Genomic DNA, 19,435 nt, shown 5'->3' with positions numbered 1-19,435 from the left:
CTAGTTTCCGGGTTGTGGATTGATTGGAGCATAGTCGAGTCGTTTTGGAAAGGTTGATCGTATACTAAGAGTAATAAACATGAATGAAGGAAGCATAGGTCATTTTCAGTAAGCGAATTTTGTCCCCAACATGAACTATCAAATTTGACATGGAGCGCGCGGAAATGAAAACATTTCAGTGATACGATATTTCACTCAATTCGCGAGTTTCTCCACGAAGAACACACTTATTATGTCCCATAGTGAATCAACGTTTCCTATAAACTCAGAATGTATTTAACTAAATATCTAAATATATCAGAAATTCAGAAAACAAACTTCAAACGCGCTAAACGACGTGAAATAACTGATGACACAAGGAGAGCAAAAGTTGCCAAACCTTGGATTTCAGTAGGTAGATACAGAAAATAATAAATATTCTGATTATAATAAAGTCGACAATTAGGAAAAATATCGGATTCCAAATATTCAAATTTGCATATTTAATCGGGAATCACTCAAATAAATATATTTCATTCAATATAATATACATTCATAATGATATAGTAAAATTGTGGATTTGAAAATATATCACAATCCGACAACGTAATCTAACCATGTTGGAGACATGTAAAAATTGCGTTTACTTCCTCTATCTATGTTTATTACTCTATTATCGCATATAAAGAGTTTCCAAATTGAAAAACCCCTTAGGTACTTATATTAAGACAGTTTTAACTTCTCATAATACAATTTCCATTCAGCATCGTCAACAATCTTAAAAATTTCAGGTGTGAGTCTCCTCGAACAGCAGTTATTTCAAAATTATCCTATGGACTGTTCAAGCAGTTTTCTAACAACAATTGAAATGTAGGTTTAATGAAAAATACCATCATCATCAACGTTTCCATAATTTCATCATCAAAACTAACCGATACAAATATCAACCTCAATAAGTATCAACTACATCTCGATAACCTCAAAGCCTCCTCCGACTATCTCTGTACTCGAACCAAACATCAGTTTTGCCATCCGAACTAATTGCCCAGTAGCGCCCCCTATTGTTGTCTGCTCGGGTAGGCTTATCTCGCGTTAGATCTCCACCAGGCTTATAATTGTGTCTGTGTACCATAGACGGTGTAACGGTGAGCGTTTAAGAGCGAGCATCCACGCTGGCGGAGGCCAGCGAGACGAAGAAGATGCGTTCCAGATCAGGTTCGCATGTATAGGTATCTATTAGACCGACCGTCAACATTAAATAGTGATTATAGTAAATACTGCCGCCGTCTGTAGCGCTGAGGCACCTGCGAAGGGGATATTGCTACCAATCGCACTGCCTTGTCGTGTCGAAGTACAATTTCATAAAAACTTCCACTTGGAAGAGAAATAATTTAGAACAGGTCCGGGCGAACAACTAGTCTATGAACGAACGGAATGAAGGAAACTGTAAAATGTGTGGGGTGACCCAAGACCCTATTTAGGGGTCTATTTTATTCTTTAATGGGTTTATATTGAGCAGATATGTGGAATGTAGGTTGTGCATGGATATGGTTTGAATGTTTTCCGATGACTGATGGTTTTACATCGATCTGAATACATTTATTCGAAATATCCTGACTGTAGAAAAATGGTAACAGTAGTAGAAAATACCTAAGAAGGTCAAATCAAATAAATCCTCACTCTATATCTCTAGGAGAACTTGAACGATCTTTATTAATTTTGAACTGTTGAATTAGTCTAAAACTCTAAATATCAGAATAAATATCCAAAATCTGAAAGAACCCAGAGAAGAGTAAAAAAAATGGAATTCCACAGAGAGGATACTTCCTCCAGAAACTTCGACAGTTTAAGAACCAGATAACTTACCATCAACATAATAAGATCTTCTGGAAATATCAAAGGAAATTTTTCATGTTGATAGGAGATCATTGAATGGCTCCATCAACGTTTTGCGAAGATCAACCTCATGATAGTCCTCTTATAACCGGTAAATACACCATAAAAACGCCTATATAAATTTTATCCAAATCAATCGGATCTCGCTGGGTGTCCGAAAGACCGTCTAAATCACCTGAAACGACCCTGCTGCATTCCTCTTAATTCCCCTCATCTCTGTATAAACGGCGCATCGTTGGGTCTCATACAATCGCAGGGTATTAATGAAGATCTGCAAACGGAAGTTATCGGCAGTTAACTGTAGATAGCGACATCTCCATTCATCCTGACGCACTGTTATTGCTGCCACGGCCGTCATGACAACATACCATAGGTGAAACCACGTTATCTGATCGCATCCGAAGATAGCAGCGTTGGCTCTAAAAATAATAAAGAATAGAATTCATAGGCTACTCCTTCAATATAACTTCTGTGGCTGCTTGGTAGCCGGTTATTCCAAGACCAAGGGGTCTAGCGTTGTAAGTGCATCTGTTTTTGAGGCTGTTATGTTTATTGGTGACATTAGGAGTGTTATATTAAAAAACAAGTACATATTGCTCCAACTTGATTCTTGAGCAATATGTTAGTTCGATTAAGATTTCGACATTTCTGCAATGAACATTATGTGTATTCTATGCTCATAACAGGTTTTCTGTTATCTGAAAAAGTAGCGTACAGTTGACAGATTTGTTTTGTGGTCCAGCTGCATTTTTCTTGATATTGCATCCTACATCTATTTCAGGTTTTTCATTTCTCAATTGCCAACCTCTGCCCCACAAGTTTTATGATAATCAATCAGCAGCAGAATGTCCATTCAGAATTTTCCAAAAATGTGGATTCACGAGAGTCTACTAAAGGGTGTTTTTTTAAGAGCTATAGAACTTTAAATTGCAATAAAACAACGACGGATTATTCGATTGACATGAATTTTATTTATCCGCAAGATAATCTTGTGGCATTACATTTTAAATATGATTTCTGGCATACGACCGCCACGGCTGGCTCGGATGTAGTCCAATCTGGACGTCCAATTTTCGATTACTTTTTCCAACGTTTGTGGCCGTATATCGGCAATAACACGGCGAATGTTGTCTTCCAAATGGTCAAGGGTTTGTGGCTTATCCGCATAGACCAATGACTCTACATAGCCCCACAGAAAGTAGTCTAGCGGTGGTAAATCACAATATCTTGGAGGCCAATTCACAGGTCCAAAACGTGAAATTGGGCGGTCACCAAACGTGTCTTTCAATAAATCGATTGTGGCACGAGCTGTGTGACATATTGCGCCGTCTTGTTAGAACCACAGCTCCTGGACATCATGGTTGTTCAATTCAGGAATGAAAAAGTTAGTAATCATGGCTCTATACCGATCACCATTGACTGTAACGTTCTGGCCATCATCGTTTTTGAAGATGTACGGACCAATGATTCCACCAGCCTATAAAGCGCAACAGTCAGTTTTTCTGGATGTAACGGTGTTTCGACATACACTTGAGGATTAGCTCCACTCCAAATGCGGCAGTTTTGTTTGTTGACGTAGCCATTCAACCAGAAGTGCGCTTCATCGCTAATGGACGTAGTGCGCGATACGTACTCCGCACAGAACCATTATTTTCGAAATGAAATTGCACTATTTGCAAGTGTTGTTCAGGCGTGAGTCTATTCATGATGAATTGCCAAACCAAACTGAGAATAAATCACTTGACGCCATCTTGAACAGTAATGCCACTTTAAAGTTATATACCTCGAAAAAAAACATCCTATACAAAGGTGGATCCATTGGACGTTGATAAAATTACGAAATGAAACATTTTCAAAAGAAAATACAATAATACTTTTTGAAATATTGAAAAACCGGTGGTATAACTCTTCAGCTATCACCATTGTCATAAGCTTTTCACCATTTTCTATCAAGTTTATTATTCAGCATCTAAACACAAATTATGCATGTTAATAACGCTGCAGGACAACAATAAAACACAGTTATTATAATTATTATTTCTATTACTTCTGGTCATAACGCTTCTAATGTCACCGAGTATAGATGAATGGAACTACCATCCTGAATCTGGCGAGACGAGAAGTGCTTAAAAGAAGTAGATATCTCTCCATTTGGACAGGTGTTGAGAACCGACCTAACGGCCTCAGTATTAACTTATGAAGTTTTTAGTTTTTCTCGATTGTAAATTGAGATAGAGAACCGGGTCGTTAGAACTCGAGATGCTGTTCCTGATTTGAATATTCACCTCCATTCGTACCTTTAAGATAATGGTTTATGGTGCTTCAAGCTGTTTTTATGTATGGATCCCCACGTTTATCAGAATAAATTTGTAAGATTGTTAACGTGATTTATTTTTATTTCAGACTTCTCTATCCGTCCCGGGAGACAGGAATTGGAACAGATGGTAAGTTGATTGAATTCTTATCGTATTCTCATTCAACGTCTGAGAACCTTATTAGTTCGATTAAAATTTTCCAATCGCATATCTTTTGACGATTCATAGAGAGGTATTCGTGTTTAGATTAGGTGTTTTGGGATATGAAAAATTCTGATTTGAAGATGAGGAGGTCGGTATATTCCTAAAAGGTTCTGGTCGAAATCCAGAGGACTAACAATATAATTGTAAGTCAATTGAAAAGTCCTCGGTCTACCATAGTAAACACATTTTTTTGTCAGAATTCGATTTTATTATGCAACATAGTTGCATTCGAGGGCGATACAGCGATTATAGCGATCTTCCAACCTTCGATACCATTTTTGTAGTACGATTTGTCTTTCGCTTCAAAATAGGCCTCAGTTTCGACGATTACTTTTTCATTGGCGCTGAATTTCTTTCCAGCGAGCATTCTTTATAGGTCTGAGAACAGGAAAAAGTCGCTGGGGGCCAGATCTGGCGGATACGGTGGATGCAAAAGCAATTCCAAGCCCAATTCATGCATGTTTGCCATTGTTTTAATTGATTTGTGACACGGCACAATTGATTGTTTTAATGAAACAGCACCTTTTTTCTTCAAATTAGGCCGTTTTTCAACGATTTCATCTTTTAAATGATGGTTGATTTTCCCGGTACAGACCACAGAAACTCTTCACCAAGCCAAGATTTCGCTTCAACTGTATTTTTTCCCTTCAAAAAGCAGTATTTCATCAGCACACGAAATTCTTTTTTTCCATCTTTTTTCAAATAACAAAAGTAGCTACACTCACAACGCAATATCTCACGGTCGGACTGCTATCAAATTTTGACACGTATCGTTTGAAGGTTGGTACTAACTAAAAATCATATGGATTTATTACTAGCATCACCATCTGTGCATCAGATTGGGGAATTTTCAATTGGCCTAATATATACTCAACAGAAAAGATACAGATCAATTCCGATGATTTCCTGAAATTCCTGAACCTTCTGAATTTGCGATAGTTGCATTTTTTGCAGAAAAAGAATTAAATTTTTCCAGTATTGAATCAAACCTTGCCGAATCTGAATTCTGATCGACTTACGATCTACAATTCGTACACGACAATAATACCGAAAAAAGTCTGAAATTTGTGGTAATCTTGAAAACCGCTCTTCCTATTCCTAGGTAGACGTTCATCTAAAGAGAATAGTTTTCATAATGATTCTCAAAAAACAGAAGAATTGCCCCAAATTCATTAAGAATTTTTCCATTCCAATATGAAGCAACATAAGTGTCACATGTGTGATTATGTTGCAAATCAGAAAGTGCCTATCAAATCACATTTAGATTCAGTTCATTTGAAATTAAAGAAACATAAATGTCAACTGTGTGATTCAACAAATGTAAGCTCTACTTAGGCAATTGCCGAACATCCTCTGAGAAGTTATTCTGCAGGATCTAGACCCGTTAATATCCTTGGATCAGCTCAGTTCGCGAAATGAAAACCATTCAGCAGGAACTCAACTCTCCATTCCACTTATAATTCGCTATATACGAAATTTGCGTCAAACCTATAATACCTTTCGTATAACAGGATTCCCCCCACAATCAATTAAATTGTGTAGATAATGACTAGTCCAATTTCCTACAACAAATAAACACAAAATCGGTACTAAAAAAACCTCCGGGACAATTATCTACTGGCCCAATACACCAAGCGGTATCTGCAGTACCACAGTGAGCCCTGAAATTAACTGAATTAGGAATGGTAAACCGGGTAGCGTAATAGCTCCACTCAAACGCAGCCAACCGTGATGATTTAATATCATACTCATAATACAACTGCACAATTAACGTTTTAATGACCATCTAGGCTCTGAAGATATTATTTTCCTACCTATGCGCGTCCGAGGAACGATAGCAGTGCGGGGGAGGGGATCGGCGTTAATAAAATCAATTAGTATCGCTTCGGGTCGTCATTATGGCCTGGTAGTACGTTGATCTTTACTTGGGGGAAATTGAACGGAAGAACGTCTGGTTACGTTGGCGCTTAGATCTGCCGATCAAGGACTCTGATCTTCAAGGCCATTTCGTTATTAGAAGCTATAAAGAAGGAAAAATTGTAGACCACTGCGAGAAGTTGACGTCTGCTTACTGAATTAGAGTTTTTTGGCCTGGAATGCATATCATCTTCTCTATGAGATTTTTTTGTCATTAAGATGGCACAACTGTCCTCCCTTATTTGCTCTTCCGTTTGTGCACAGTGTTTATTCAATCAAACAATATATTGGTGTTTACTTTTTCCAAAATTTGATAAAATGTCTAGTAATATGTCTTGAATTGGAGATGGAATTGTGTGAGTCGTAGTTGCAAAAAATTTTTGAATTTGTCGAAGAAAGCATTTGATTTCTGTCTTTTGATAGCTCATAGATTTTATAAGATGATATCGAATTTCTGGCAAAACACTACAAATTCAATTGAACAACCGCCACATTCATCTGATATGGCTTCGTAGTTGGCATTAAACACTGCTCTATTTTAATGAATTCCCAAATCTGTTTTTCTTGAAATATGTTCGATTCAATTTGCTAGCGCTTTTAGATTTGTCATTAGTACAATAGTGAAAATTTTTCCCTCAAATGGTCCCACAGATGGTTTTTATTTTTTTGAGATGAGAATAAATGTAGGGGTGGATTGTCTAGAAAAACAGTCTTAAATAACTGCGACCAGTTTGTTTTATTGTTCCATATGTTTCATACAGCTCGTGGCATCTACATCAGCTTATTTGTGTAGGACAAGGAAAATTCCAAGATCTTTCACCTTGTGCGAATCGGAGCATGCTTGTCTTTAGGAAGATCTTCAATTCCTTAGCTTCCATTTATAAAATAACTCTATTATGGGAAGCCGATGAACTTGCAAAAAGGGCATCAAGTTTGACACCTGTTGGTCCTGAATCCTTCTGTAGGCTTGGAAAATATCAATATAAGACAGCGGTTCTATAATGGAAAGTGGACAATATTAAAACCCTCTGGAGGAATACTTTGGGTTTTGCGCAGACAAAGAAATTTATGGTGTTTTCACCGACCTATACCAGAAAGTTCCTGAACCTATCATGAGCTGAGCTTAGGGTAATAGTGGGACTGCTGATAGGACACTGTCAGTGAAACTACCTTTCGTACTGCAAGGGTAAGTCAGCAGATGAGATCTGCTGATAATGTATACTGACCAGAAAAGATTCAGATGAATTCCGAGGCATTCTGCTTGGAATTCATCTGAATTATCTACATACATTGGTAGTCCTCTGGGTTTAAGCTTCTGATCTACTACATCTTTCTCAAGCTCACAAATGGATCAAGGTTCATCAGAACCAGAATTTTTGCAAATTTATCGACTCTAATCACTACTTTCAGCACCAGTGTTTTCTAGAACTCTCATCACAGTCTTTAGTGTCTCTAGCCAGGTGTTTCATGATATACTTGCTTTACCAGGTCAGCATAGAACTTCGGTTATGTAATTCTAGGTTCTTCTACTCCAACTTCTCTTCCGAAAATATCTTTATCACAGATATGGACAGCTGAAGTATCTGCCTGCAAGACGGAAGGTTTTTCAGTGGTCAAGCATTGATCGAAATAACTTCAACAATGACAATTACAAGTCTCAAATGACGTAGAACGACTCTTTTCGATCCTAATCGGTGTGATCCCACCTTAACGCGAAGGTGTGAAACCGGCCTAACGGTCCTGCCTGGAAAAGATCGTGGAAAAATGGCGAGAACAGAGCGGCTGGGCCCCCAGAAGGCGTAGCTCGTGCCATAAATCGCGAACCTTCGGCGCTAATTCGAAATGCCCCAACACGGGCCTTTCGCAAAGTACACAAGTACGAGGATACGGTCGTAAATACGGCCGCGGGAGTATCTCGGTTCAATTATCGAACGACTGTTCGGCACAACAATCGCAATCGAATTGAATGGATAGGGCGAAATTTATGCGACGGTCGCATGAATGGTCAAACCACCCACTTTCGTGGCCGTATGACCGCCATGGCCTAGGCCATAAACGCATGACAAAGTGGACTCGCGGCGAATGCCCTGTGTGGCCTTAGCCGGAGGCACCATTGGCCAGCTATAGCTGAGATCGAGAATTATCTAGGAAGAATTGGTGTTCTTTGATTGTTTACTAAGGAATTTTGTCTAACGGCGTGTTTCTGAAAGACCGATCAACGTTGAATTCAACTTTACAGCTGTCAATTCTATGGTCGAGAGTCATTTGGGTTGCTGAAAGTGAGGTTAACTCGTTTTATTCGAACATGCTGCAGTTAACACAGTGGTCGAATATTATATGTAAAATTTACGTCAAGCTTCATTTTGGGTTTCTGGAACGCATTTTAAGTCAAAAGTTCCAGATAGATTGGTTAATTTTACACTGTACAACATTTCAGAAATCCAAATGGATTTGACGTCGCTGTTAAGTTGAATGTTGTATAAGTTGATTTGATCAGTCTTGCAGAAACCGTGGGTTAGAGGCTTATTTATCATTACCATTTGGTAAAAATATTGATCTGTTGACTCTGAGGATCGGCCAGATTCCAGTCGACTGTTCAAATGCAAAAGCTGAAAATTCAATTCCACCAAGACGATTCTCCTCACAGATCGATTGAAACCATAGTCATATTGAAATACATAAGCGTACAACTTTACTTTCGCCGTTTTTATTCCGAAATTCGAGACTTTATTGTGAAAACAGGTTATACATTGATAATTCAAAATATTGTCCATCGCTGGCCTCTACTTTCTCCCATCTTTCGGGCAGCGTATGAATTCCGTCTTTAGAAGCGATCCACGAATCTATCCAATTTTTTACTTCTTCACAAGACCGGAAGTGATGGTCAGCCAGGCCGTATGCCATTTATCGAAACAAATGATAGTCTGAGGGTACAACGTCTGGAGGATAGGTCTGGACAATCGCCTGTTATTGTTTCAATCGGTTTTAACAACTCATAGTACACTACGTCGAGCTGTTCTCGCCAAATACTGAGCATGACTTTGGAACCCTGTATATTCGGTTTGGCCTCGACGTGGAATCATGGCCGGGATATTTCCATGATTTTCTGCGTTAGGGATTATCGTAATGAACCCATTTTTCGTCTCCAGTCACAATGCGATGCAGAAATCCCATTCGTCTTTGCCTTGCAAACAGCTGTTCACAAGCAAACAAACGCCGTTCAACATCTCTCGACTTCAACTCGTACGGCACCCAATTTTCTTGTTTCTTAATCATTCCCATGACTTTCAGGCGTTTTGAAATGACATGTTTCGTCTCTCCCAATGATCCTGCCAAATCTTGTGGCGTTTAACACGAGTCTTGATCAAGTAATGCCCCCAATTCTGCATTTTCGAAAACCTTTTCTCTTCCACCGCCATACTGATCTTCGTCAAAATCACCGTTCTTGAAGCATTGAAACCACACTCGGCACGTTCTTTCACTAATATCGGCCTCACCATAGGTATTTGAGAGCATTCGATAAGGCTCAACCGCAGATTTCTTCATACTTAATCAGAAAATTGAATCCTCCCGCAAATGACGAGAATTTGGCTTGTAAGCTGACATGTTTAATCAGGAATAACTTTATGACGCAGACACAAATCGACTAATATTTCGATGGCGTTATGTTAACAAATTCCTAAGCTTATTGTATGACATCTACGATCTATTTATTTATCGACTACCACTTACCGCTACAGTCATCTATTGCAAAACGACGGAATCAAAGTTGTACACCTAATATGTGCCTGGCTCTATTTGAGTGGAGTTTCAATATGCGTATGCAGGGAACATGTCATGAAGTTTAATGATAATACTGTTTTTAATGTTTTTTTGTTCTTGGCAAGAAAAAAGTAATTGATTTTACTCCAGAAAGGGAATGGATTAAAACTAATCCCTCATGAATCTAAATCAAAATCGCGAAAACACAAGTACGACCTTATTTTTAGATCCGAACTGAAAAACTTTTTCCCGCCGCACTTGCCAGTTACGGTTTGCACCGAGCCCCATCTGACGTCGAATTAATCGACTGTCCAAGTAACATTCTCGACTTCTTGCGAGCAACGCTTCACCACTCTGCCCAACTCGACGCTGTGTCGATGTAGTTATCAATTATTCAACAACTGATTAATATTTCGAGCCAGGCATTTGTTGCTGGTGTAAAGGTGGCTCAATAAAACATCTCTTTGCACCCGTATATCATGTCGGCATTTATAACGAAGGAGAGTGGTGTTGTTTGCCGGAGAGAGGTCGCTGTGTGTACGCTCTTCGAAAAAAAAAGGCAGGATGATGTGTGTACCGTCTTGAATAAGTGGTGTTGGCTGATGTATAAATTATATTTTTGCTAGGTGCTCGTTACTTTTAGGAGTTGTATAACATAATGGATATTTCCATTTCATCGCGCTGCTTTTTAAACGCCGCGTTAGTATGTTTTATCGATCGATTTGAAGGAGGATTCCCAGCGAAATTCGGAGCGGTTTTAACGAGCAGTTGGCAGTATAACAGGCTTCTTGAAAAGTCCCTGATCTACCATAGTAATGCACATTTGTTTGGCAAAATTCGATTTAATTCTTCAACATAGTTGCCTTCGAGGGCGATACAGCGATTATAGCGATCTTACAACTTTTCGATACCATTTTTATAGTACTATTTGTCTTTCGCTTCAAAATAGGCCTCAGTTTCGACGATTACTTCTTCATTGGCGCTGAATTTCTTTCCAGCGAGCATTCTTTTAAGGTATGAGAACGGGAAAAAGTCGCTGGGGGCCAGATCTGGCGAATACGGTGGATGCAGAAGCAATTCGAAGCCCAATTCATGCAATTTTGCCATTGTTTTAATTGGTTTGTGACACGGCGTATTATCTTGATGAAACAGCACCTTTTTCTCCTTCAAATGGGTCCGTTTCTTAACAATTTCATCCTTTAAACGATCCAATAACGCTATATAATGATCGCTGTTGATGGTCTGGCCCTTTTGGAGGTAATCAACGACTATTATACCTTGCGCATCTATGAATACTAATGCCATAACCTTACCAGCTGACTGTTGCGTTTTTCCTCGCTTTGGATTCGGTTCATCGTGTGCAGTCCACTCAGCTGATTGTCGATCTTTGTCGGTCTGTGCATCAGATCGGGGACGTTTCAATTGGCCTAATATACGAAGAATTTCTCCATCTAAAATCAATTAAAGTTCAAGGTTTTTTGTCTATTTGTCATAAACATTGTAGAAATATATAAAGTTGAATTGTGTTCGAATCTTTCTTCGAATTTGAATTCTAATGTTTAGCCTTCTAAATTCATGAATCGAATTCTTGAACTTGAAACAACAATGCTGTAGATTAACTGTTTTCTCATAAAATTTCAAAAGAATAGCTCTTTCAATTCCTGAGAAAACGTCATGAAACTCCAAAAAAAAAAATTAAAATTAGAGATGACTATCAATTGAGGAATTACGTTGTCTTCAGGATTCTCTAAGAATTCACCACTAGCACTTGGGCCTCAAAAATCACAGCTATTTTTGTTTATTTTGAGTTTCTGACATGCAATATAAGTTTAGGATATCACATGGAAATGAGCATTTGTTCAAAAATGAAAAAAAACATAATTGTGACGACTTTACCCGCTTCATATTCTTCAAAACAATTGAACCACCGAAATGAATTTCTAACAAAAAAAAATTATAAAATTATCAAAATGAAAATATACAATTTTTTTTGCTGATGCTGTGACAAGAAACAAACTGTTCTCCAAGAACTCCAGTCCTTAAATTTCCCTTCCAGCCGCCATGATGATAATTCAGTAGCTTCGCGCTTGAACAAGCATAAAAACGCCTAGTATTATGGATAACTTCTTTGGCCGGTCTGCTGACTCTGGAGGCACTTTGCCATCGGCGACCCTCGTCGCAGTGCAGAGGAAACCGAGGAAGACGCTTTCAACATTTTCCGACAGTGGCGTAACACCAACATTCATCAATTTCATTATCCGTTCTGTATACCTATCTGTATATAGAAATAAATTTATCAGAGCTAGTTATGAATTTAGGTTGATTGTTGTATCGAATAGATATAAAATTACCTGAAGGAACCTAAAAATAGACTAACACTTTACTCGATAAGTTCAATAATTCGTTTTTTCTAAAAAATTCCACTTATTTTGCAAGATAATCATCTTCAAGAGTACTCCAACGCTCCTCTTAACTCTTCTATACTCTATCAATAGAAAGAGTATCTTTGCTTTCGAAATAGGCTTCAATCTCGACAATCATTTCTTCATTAGAGCCATTTTTTTTTAAAGAAGCTCTCTTTTTGAGTCTGCAAAAAGGCAAAAATCACTGAGGGCCAGATCTGGAGAAGGAGCTGGGTGGTCAAGCAGTTAGAACGCAATACGTTCAATCTCTGCACTTATTGAGTGACTTGTTATCATAGCAATCCATTCTGATAGTCATGCCACAGAGCCCTGAGCTGCCAATCTCGAGAATTTAAGAAAACGTAGAGGTAGCATGAACGCCTGTTACTAGCCTGGAATTTTTCTGCGATATAAAGAATTGCACTTATTAGAGTGGAAAGAAACCAAAAAAAAATATTCTGGTGGAATCTTCCAGGCAACTTTAATACTGCAAGACAAAAAAATACCTGAATCCCAATAAGAACATGCTCACTGACATCCTAACAAGGTATTGCCGCCTCAGGAAGTACCCAATGAGAGTTCATCAGAAACAGACAAGTGTAGATTCTGTGGTGAGGAGGAAGAAGTCATCTAAGATTCATTAGAACTCTGGAACGATAAGGAAAGCAGTAAATGTAGAAATTTACATTTTCACCCGAGTTCGATTTCTTGGGTCGCCTCTGCCTGCCCCGACGAGCCGCCACTGTGGTGTTGGCAATTTGTACTGGAGAACACTTCGCGGCAATGCATCCACCCCCGCCGCAGTGCACCACGTGGCTGCATTGGTGGCTCGGCTCCAGAAGTTTCGTCTGCCTCGTTCTCATTAAGCTCTTGTTATCATCCAGTGAGATATAAAGTTTTTCGCCAGTGTTTCTTCGTCTTGAAATAACCAGCTCGGAAGTATGTTCATCTCCACGTAATTATTTCTCTATAAATTGCTTATTAGTTGTTACCCATTTCGTTGACAAGTCAATCATGAGGACATTCAGTCTGGAAGAATCAATTCAAAGTCAAATATGTTACTTGCTTCCTTCGTTCAATACTCCAGGCTTTGTAATTTATCGTTTGCTTTCTAATAGCTTGTAATTATTGAGTATGAATACTCTAGACTCACCATATGCATTAAAACCTCCACATCTTTCTATGGTTGCGTTTCGACTTAACCTCAACTAACCTCACTTCAAACCGTGAACAATTGCCATCGTATTCTAGTGGTAGGGTCCCAGGTCGCCGAAAAACAGAGGAGGCTGGATGGATCTCATTGTTATACGGGCGTGTTGATCGAGAAAGAATGCCGGACTTGTTTTCTTTCCACGTTTACTGCTCCGGCATCCATTCATACATGCAGTATCGAGGTCAATCATCAGGTGCAATAGCATGTCTCCACCGTCTCATTTTGATGCGTTCCAATATTTATCGCCTGCAACCGTACAGGGCGGTATTAGGGGAAAAATAGGACTGGACGTGTTCAAAAAAAAAATTCTTATTTGAACTTATTTCATTCATACAAAGGTATGAGGTGCTTTCTTCAATTGGGATTTAATATTCTGCTCAATTGCTCAATTTTGTCAACAAATTTATACTGATTGAGTTCTGATGTTTACGTTATTGCGATATTTTTTATATCTCAGAAATATTTCGTGTATATAATGTTAATCGTTGAAATGAGTTATGTAAGAATTGAGCTGAGCAACTCATAGTCGAGAAAAATGATCTAGTTTTTTGATCTAATAACATTCTAAACCAGAAGATAACTTTCAGACAACGGACTGATTTCTTTCGAAATGCATGGACTTTTTCTGAGGGGGGAAAATTGTAATTTTCAATGAAAATATCTATTTTATTCGAAATGGACGAATTTATATGCAGTGTTCTTCTATTTTTTGATGCTGACATATAATATCATAGGTACATCGAAACGGCAAATGTGAATAATAATTTCGAACCCATTATTATTGCTATATAATTTTTTCGTGCTCTCTACGAAATTGGATTGATAGTAGGTATCACGTCATTTCTGTTTCCATGGAATTTCACTGTGTAGATTAATTGAGATTTAATTTCAATTATTTATTATCATAGTAGAGGAATCTCTAATACTATTTGTCTTAAGTTCCTTTATATTACAATAAGAGAGAGAGAGAGCTGATTCAAACAATTATTTTCGAGTTCCGAAATCTCTTCGATGCGTGATCAGGCAAAACAAGAATACGACCACGCGAGGAACTGTAAAGGTGAAAGACTCATCCTGTATACATTCTCACGAGACTGAATCAAAGCAACCTCCGCTCCTCCGGTCGAAACAACTGAAATTGAGAGTAATTAAGTCGGATTCAGAGCTTGGTTCTTTTTCGTAGAATCCACATGTCATACATTCGTCCGCGGCATGTTCACAATGTAATTATTTTCATAATTAACCCACCAAATTACTTAATATAACCGACCGATCGACTAATCAGGTATGACTTAATTGAGTCTTCTGCGGCAAAAACGAAAAAAAAAAAAGTTCTTGGGAGCGGTACGTCGGGAGAAGAATCTCCTTCATATGTGTACTTTCATTAAGATGAAGGATATGAATTCGGAAGAATTGCTCTGTCGGTTAACACTCCTACCTGGAATTGAGAAGAAATGACCATGCAGTATGTTAACGCATGGTTGGGTATCTTCAGATGGCGTTGGATCTGTTCGGGGAATCAGTGCATAGTCAGATAATAGAGGCATAACGTTACTACTGATGTTTAGAAGGTTATTTTGAATCGATAGAATCTTGCAGCTAGAGTAGTAAGAATGCAATAGGCTAATTATAAAATCCAAGTGGTGGTAAGAATTGATCAGTTTTAAACCAAGTTTAAAGCATTGACCAAATTCTTTTTGTTATACATATCTTCAGCTTGAACGTCATCCATCTTATAATCTGTTCACAGTGCTGTATTTCATTAGTTCATCTCAAGTTTGATCTACTAGGAAACGAAAAAGAAAATATACTTGCATGTTTAGAAATGTCAGTGATACCTGACGTATTGATTGATTTTGACGTTGAATTCTTCATTCAATTATTTGAGGCTCAAAATTCTAAACTTTTAGAAATTTGGGCGAACTAATACCTCTCTGGAAATATAGAAAACCGATAAAATCATATCTATTCTCACATACCAAATGAAAATAATCGAATAAATTAATAATTTCTCCTTTCTTTCCAGGTACAACTCAGCTGTTAACCAACCACAGCCACCCACTTGCCCAATTGGTCCACCAGAGCATGCCCAGTGATCAGTCGTCAAGAATCCAGGACAGTATCCAGGCTCAGCGGCCCTTTGCCGCCCCGAACTAATGACTATGGCCGAGACTGCTATCGAAACAAACGCCACCCATGACAAGGCGAACAACAACCACCCCCTAGTGATAAACCACAACGTCCACTGTCATCGTCCCCTCGTCAAACAGAGGAAACGCAAGAGGCTGAGTCAGGTCCTGGACAAACTGACTGGCGGCGGCAGCGAATCCCCTGACCCAGAGCTCGTCAACGGCGTCGAGAATATCAACAACAACGTTCAGCATCTGCACAACAACAACAACAGCAAGAACCCTGCGATGTGTATCGACGCTCAAGTGCACTCCAAGACTCCCAAACATGACTTCAAGTTCGACGTGCCGGAAAAATTGAGGTTAGGATCTACTACGAATGCCAGTGAAGATGAGGATGTCTTCAGTCCAACCAGCTCCAGCAACAAATCTCCGCACAGCTCCACAGAATCTCCAAGGATCAGCTTCAGCCCGTTGAGACTTAAAGAAGAAGAAGCCAGTGATAGCCCACCTTTGCAGAGACCTCCAACATGTCCCTGCTACCAGTGTTTCTCAGGTGCTGCTCACCACGCCTCACCTCTACACCCTTATGATCGTTTCTTTCCGGCCTCGCCGATAACCCCGCTGACACCGGTGTCACCCGCTCCTCCAGGTGTCTACAACTTCGAACGTTACCTCCACTCCAAGTACCTGCCAGATTTCTTCCGGAGGAGAAGTCATTCGGACTCGGATCTCCCGTTTTGGCTGGAGAAGAACGACAGGACCAGGAATCTGCCGGCGACTCATCCGTTGACGATCTCCACCAGCTTCCACAACAGGCCGCTAGAGCTGGACACCAGTCTACCGCAGGAGTACCCATTGGACCTTTCCATGAAGACCAAGGACAAGATGAACAATTTGGAGTGTTTTATCCCACCTCCTCTGCAGATGCTGCCTCCTGGTTTTCTACCTCCAAGAGGAGGGGTATCAGTACCAGTTGTTAAGGGAGATGTTGCTTCTCCGACTACGAAGGAGTCAGTGGCGTCGCGGTATAACCTAGAGGTGTCACCGGTAGTGGAAGAGATGCCTCCAGGATCTGATGTCGCCTATGTTTGTCCAGTATGTGGCCAAATGTTCAGTCTACACGACCGTTTGGCTAAGCATATGGCGTCGAGGCATAAGAGCAGACAGAGCTCCGGCGAGACCACAGCTAAAGCGTATCTGTGCGAAGTCTGCAAGAGGTCGTTCGCTAGAAGTGACATGCTCACCAGGCATATGAGACTGCATACTGGCATCAAACCGTATACGTGTCGCGTGTGCGGACAAGTTTTCTCCAGATCCGATCATCTGTCCACCCACCAAAGGACACATACGGGCGAGAAGCCTTACAAGTGTCCACAGTGTCCTTACGCAGCTTGTAGAAGAGATATGATAACGAGACACATGCGTACTCACGCGCGTTATGAACCTGACTCGATCACTCAAACGCCAACTGTCAAAAGTGAGCACTCTTGAGTATATCTGTTGTTGTCTTGCGTTTCTTCTTGTGAGGGGGTAGTATGGAACAAGTCCGAACCGAGAATTGTTGATTGTTGAAAATTAGTGTCTGTTGAATTTATCGAAAAGTCTAGTCTTGATTTGAATGGCAAGGTGGCTTGTTCCGTACGTCCCCTATAAGAGCAGATTCTTCAAGATCTCATATCATTCCAAGTAGCGACCATTTGCCGAGGCCAGTGTGTTCAAATCCCCTGCACTGTTTGTGTGATGTGCCAAATGTATACCTATCGTTCAAATATGGCCAGTGGCAACCAGGATACAATCGTTTTTGTATACACTATGTTAGCTGTGTATAATCGTAAAATTGTCATTTCTTATACCATTTGGAGGTTTGTAAAATGGAATAGAATTCGATCTGTTGTTGGAAGAACTTGTATCTGCTCGATCATTTGTAGGTCCATGGAAGCAACTTCCGTATTTTAAGACATGAAGTCGACATTGATAGACAAAGTGATTTTGATAAGGAAGAACCTTTGTAACTTCCAGGTCCTCGCGAAATTGTGAAAAAAAGATTATAAAGAAGACGTATACTGTGATATTTGGACATTATGTTGTAATTTATTTTTGTGAAATGATAATTAGGTTGCCTATTTTTGATATGAAATTTTTACGAAGTGTTAGGAAAGAAGCGAATTGACTCTTGTCTTGTCTCTTGACTTCATGTTGAGAAGCTCAATTTTACACTGGGCATTATTAGAAGTAAAATTTGGGTCGCAATGTCCAACTTTTGTCGATTTTCTCAAAAGCACAGATCCTACCTTGTTCTCAAGAAACATTATTGTTGTTCTATTGAAAAATTGTTACCTGTTCCATGTTTGTAATGTTTGTCAACTGCGAAAAGACAAAGTTGTGCCACAATTGTTTTATATATATATGTTGATGTTAAGCATACTCATCGTACTTTATTTCTTAAATTGTACAGTTGTGTGTTCATTCTGTTAACAATGAACGTTATGAATGATTGTTAACGTGTTTAATTTATGTATATTATTTATTCATCCCCGGAAAGTGATTATAATTTAATGCATGTACAAAAGACATAGCTACTTAACTATTTAATTTGTTAATTTTTCTATTTAATTTCCAATTTTGAAGGATTCCATGAATTCGTTTTTATAAATTTTTGTTATTGGTCGAAAAATAAATTTGATTCAATTTTGAATATCGTTTTTGATTATTCCTCCTGATTTTCAAGCTTGACCTTGAGCTTGATCAATAATCAACATATAAACAATCCCAAATGCAAAAATTAACTTTCAATGAAGGTTTTGTTAGTGTTTCCAAAATCAATATTAATAATGAGTAGTCCAGTGCAATAAAATATTAATAATAAGTTTTCATTTCATAAAGATCATTTACATTATATTGGAAAAGTCAGCAGAGAAAAAGAAGATACATTAAATATCTAGATATATAAAAGATAAAAATCCTATGAAAATATCAGGCTACAATGTCTATGTAAGACCTTTCAAATGAATAATTCTAATAACATTTTCAAAAGTTCAAATCTATAGACTTTTCACCATTTTTTTTTTCTATTTGAAAATTTGATATTTGAATATAATGAATAAAAATACAAATGAATATCTGGTCAAAAACTATTGAAAATTTACCGAAAATCATCAAATAATATCACGTTTTTGGAAATTTTACAATTTCAGAAGAATGCACTTTGATTGATCAATCAATTGATTGATGCAAATTAAAAAAAAAAAGGATGGAGGCGATAGACTTCTGGAAATTGGCATTACTGTTCAAGATGGTGACCGATTTAACAGCTGTCAAGTGATTTATTCTCAGTTCGGTTTAGCAATTCATCATGAATAGACTCACGCCTGAACAACGCTTGCAAATAGTGCAATTTTATTTCGAAAATAATGGTTCTGTGCGGAATACGTATCGCGCACTACGTCCATTTTATTTTGTTTAGCGATGAAACGCACTACTGGTTGAATAGCTACGTCAACAAACAAAACTGCGCATTTGGAGTGAAGCTAATCCTCAAGTGTATGTCGAAACACCGTTACATCCAGAAAAACTGACTGTTTGGTGCGCTTTATGGGCTGGTGGAATCATTGGTCC

The 19,435-nt window shown here is 38.7% G+C and overlaps 1 protein-coding gene across 3 annotated transcripts in view; it reads left to right on the top strand.

Moving 5' to 3' along the window:
• The window catches only part of LOC123672633 (early growth response protein 1-B), an 87,993-nt gene extending 69,478 nt beyond the window's left edge, over positions 1 to 18,515 (top strand). For all 3 annotated transcript variants that reach the window (XM_045606820.1, XM_045606819.1, XM_045606818.1), the window contains 2 exons: positions 4,279 to 4,319; positions 15,715 to 18,515. In XM_045606820.1, the coding sequence (XP_045462776.1) occupies positions 15,845 to 17,311 (1,467 nt within the window). In that variant the 5' untranslated portion in view covers positions 4,279 to 4,319; positions 15,715 to 15,844 and the 3' untranslated portion in view covers positions 17,312 to 18,515. The remainder of the gene's footprint in view (positions 1 to 4,278; positions 4,320 to 15,714) is intronic.
• The last annotated feature ends 920 nt before the right edge of the window (positions 18,516 to 19,435 follow it).

Source organism: Harmonia axyridis, chromosome 2 (genome assembly GCF_914767665.1).
Source record: "Harmonia axyridis chromosome 2, icHarAxyr1.1, whole genome shotgun sequence".
Lineage (NCBI taxonomy): Eukaryota > Metazoa > Arthropoda > Insecta > Coleoptera > Coccinellidae > Harmonia > Harmonia axyridis.
This window is presented reverse-complemented; position numbering and strand designations above follow the sequence as displayed.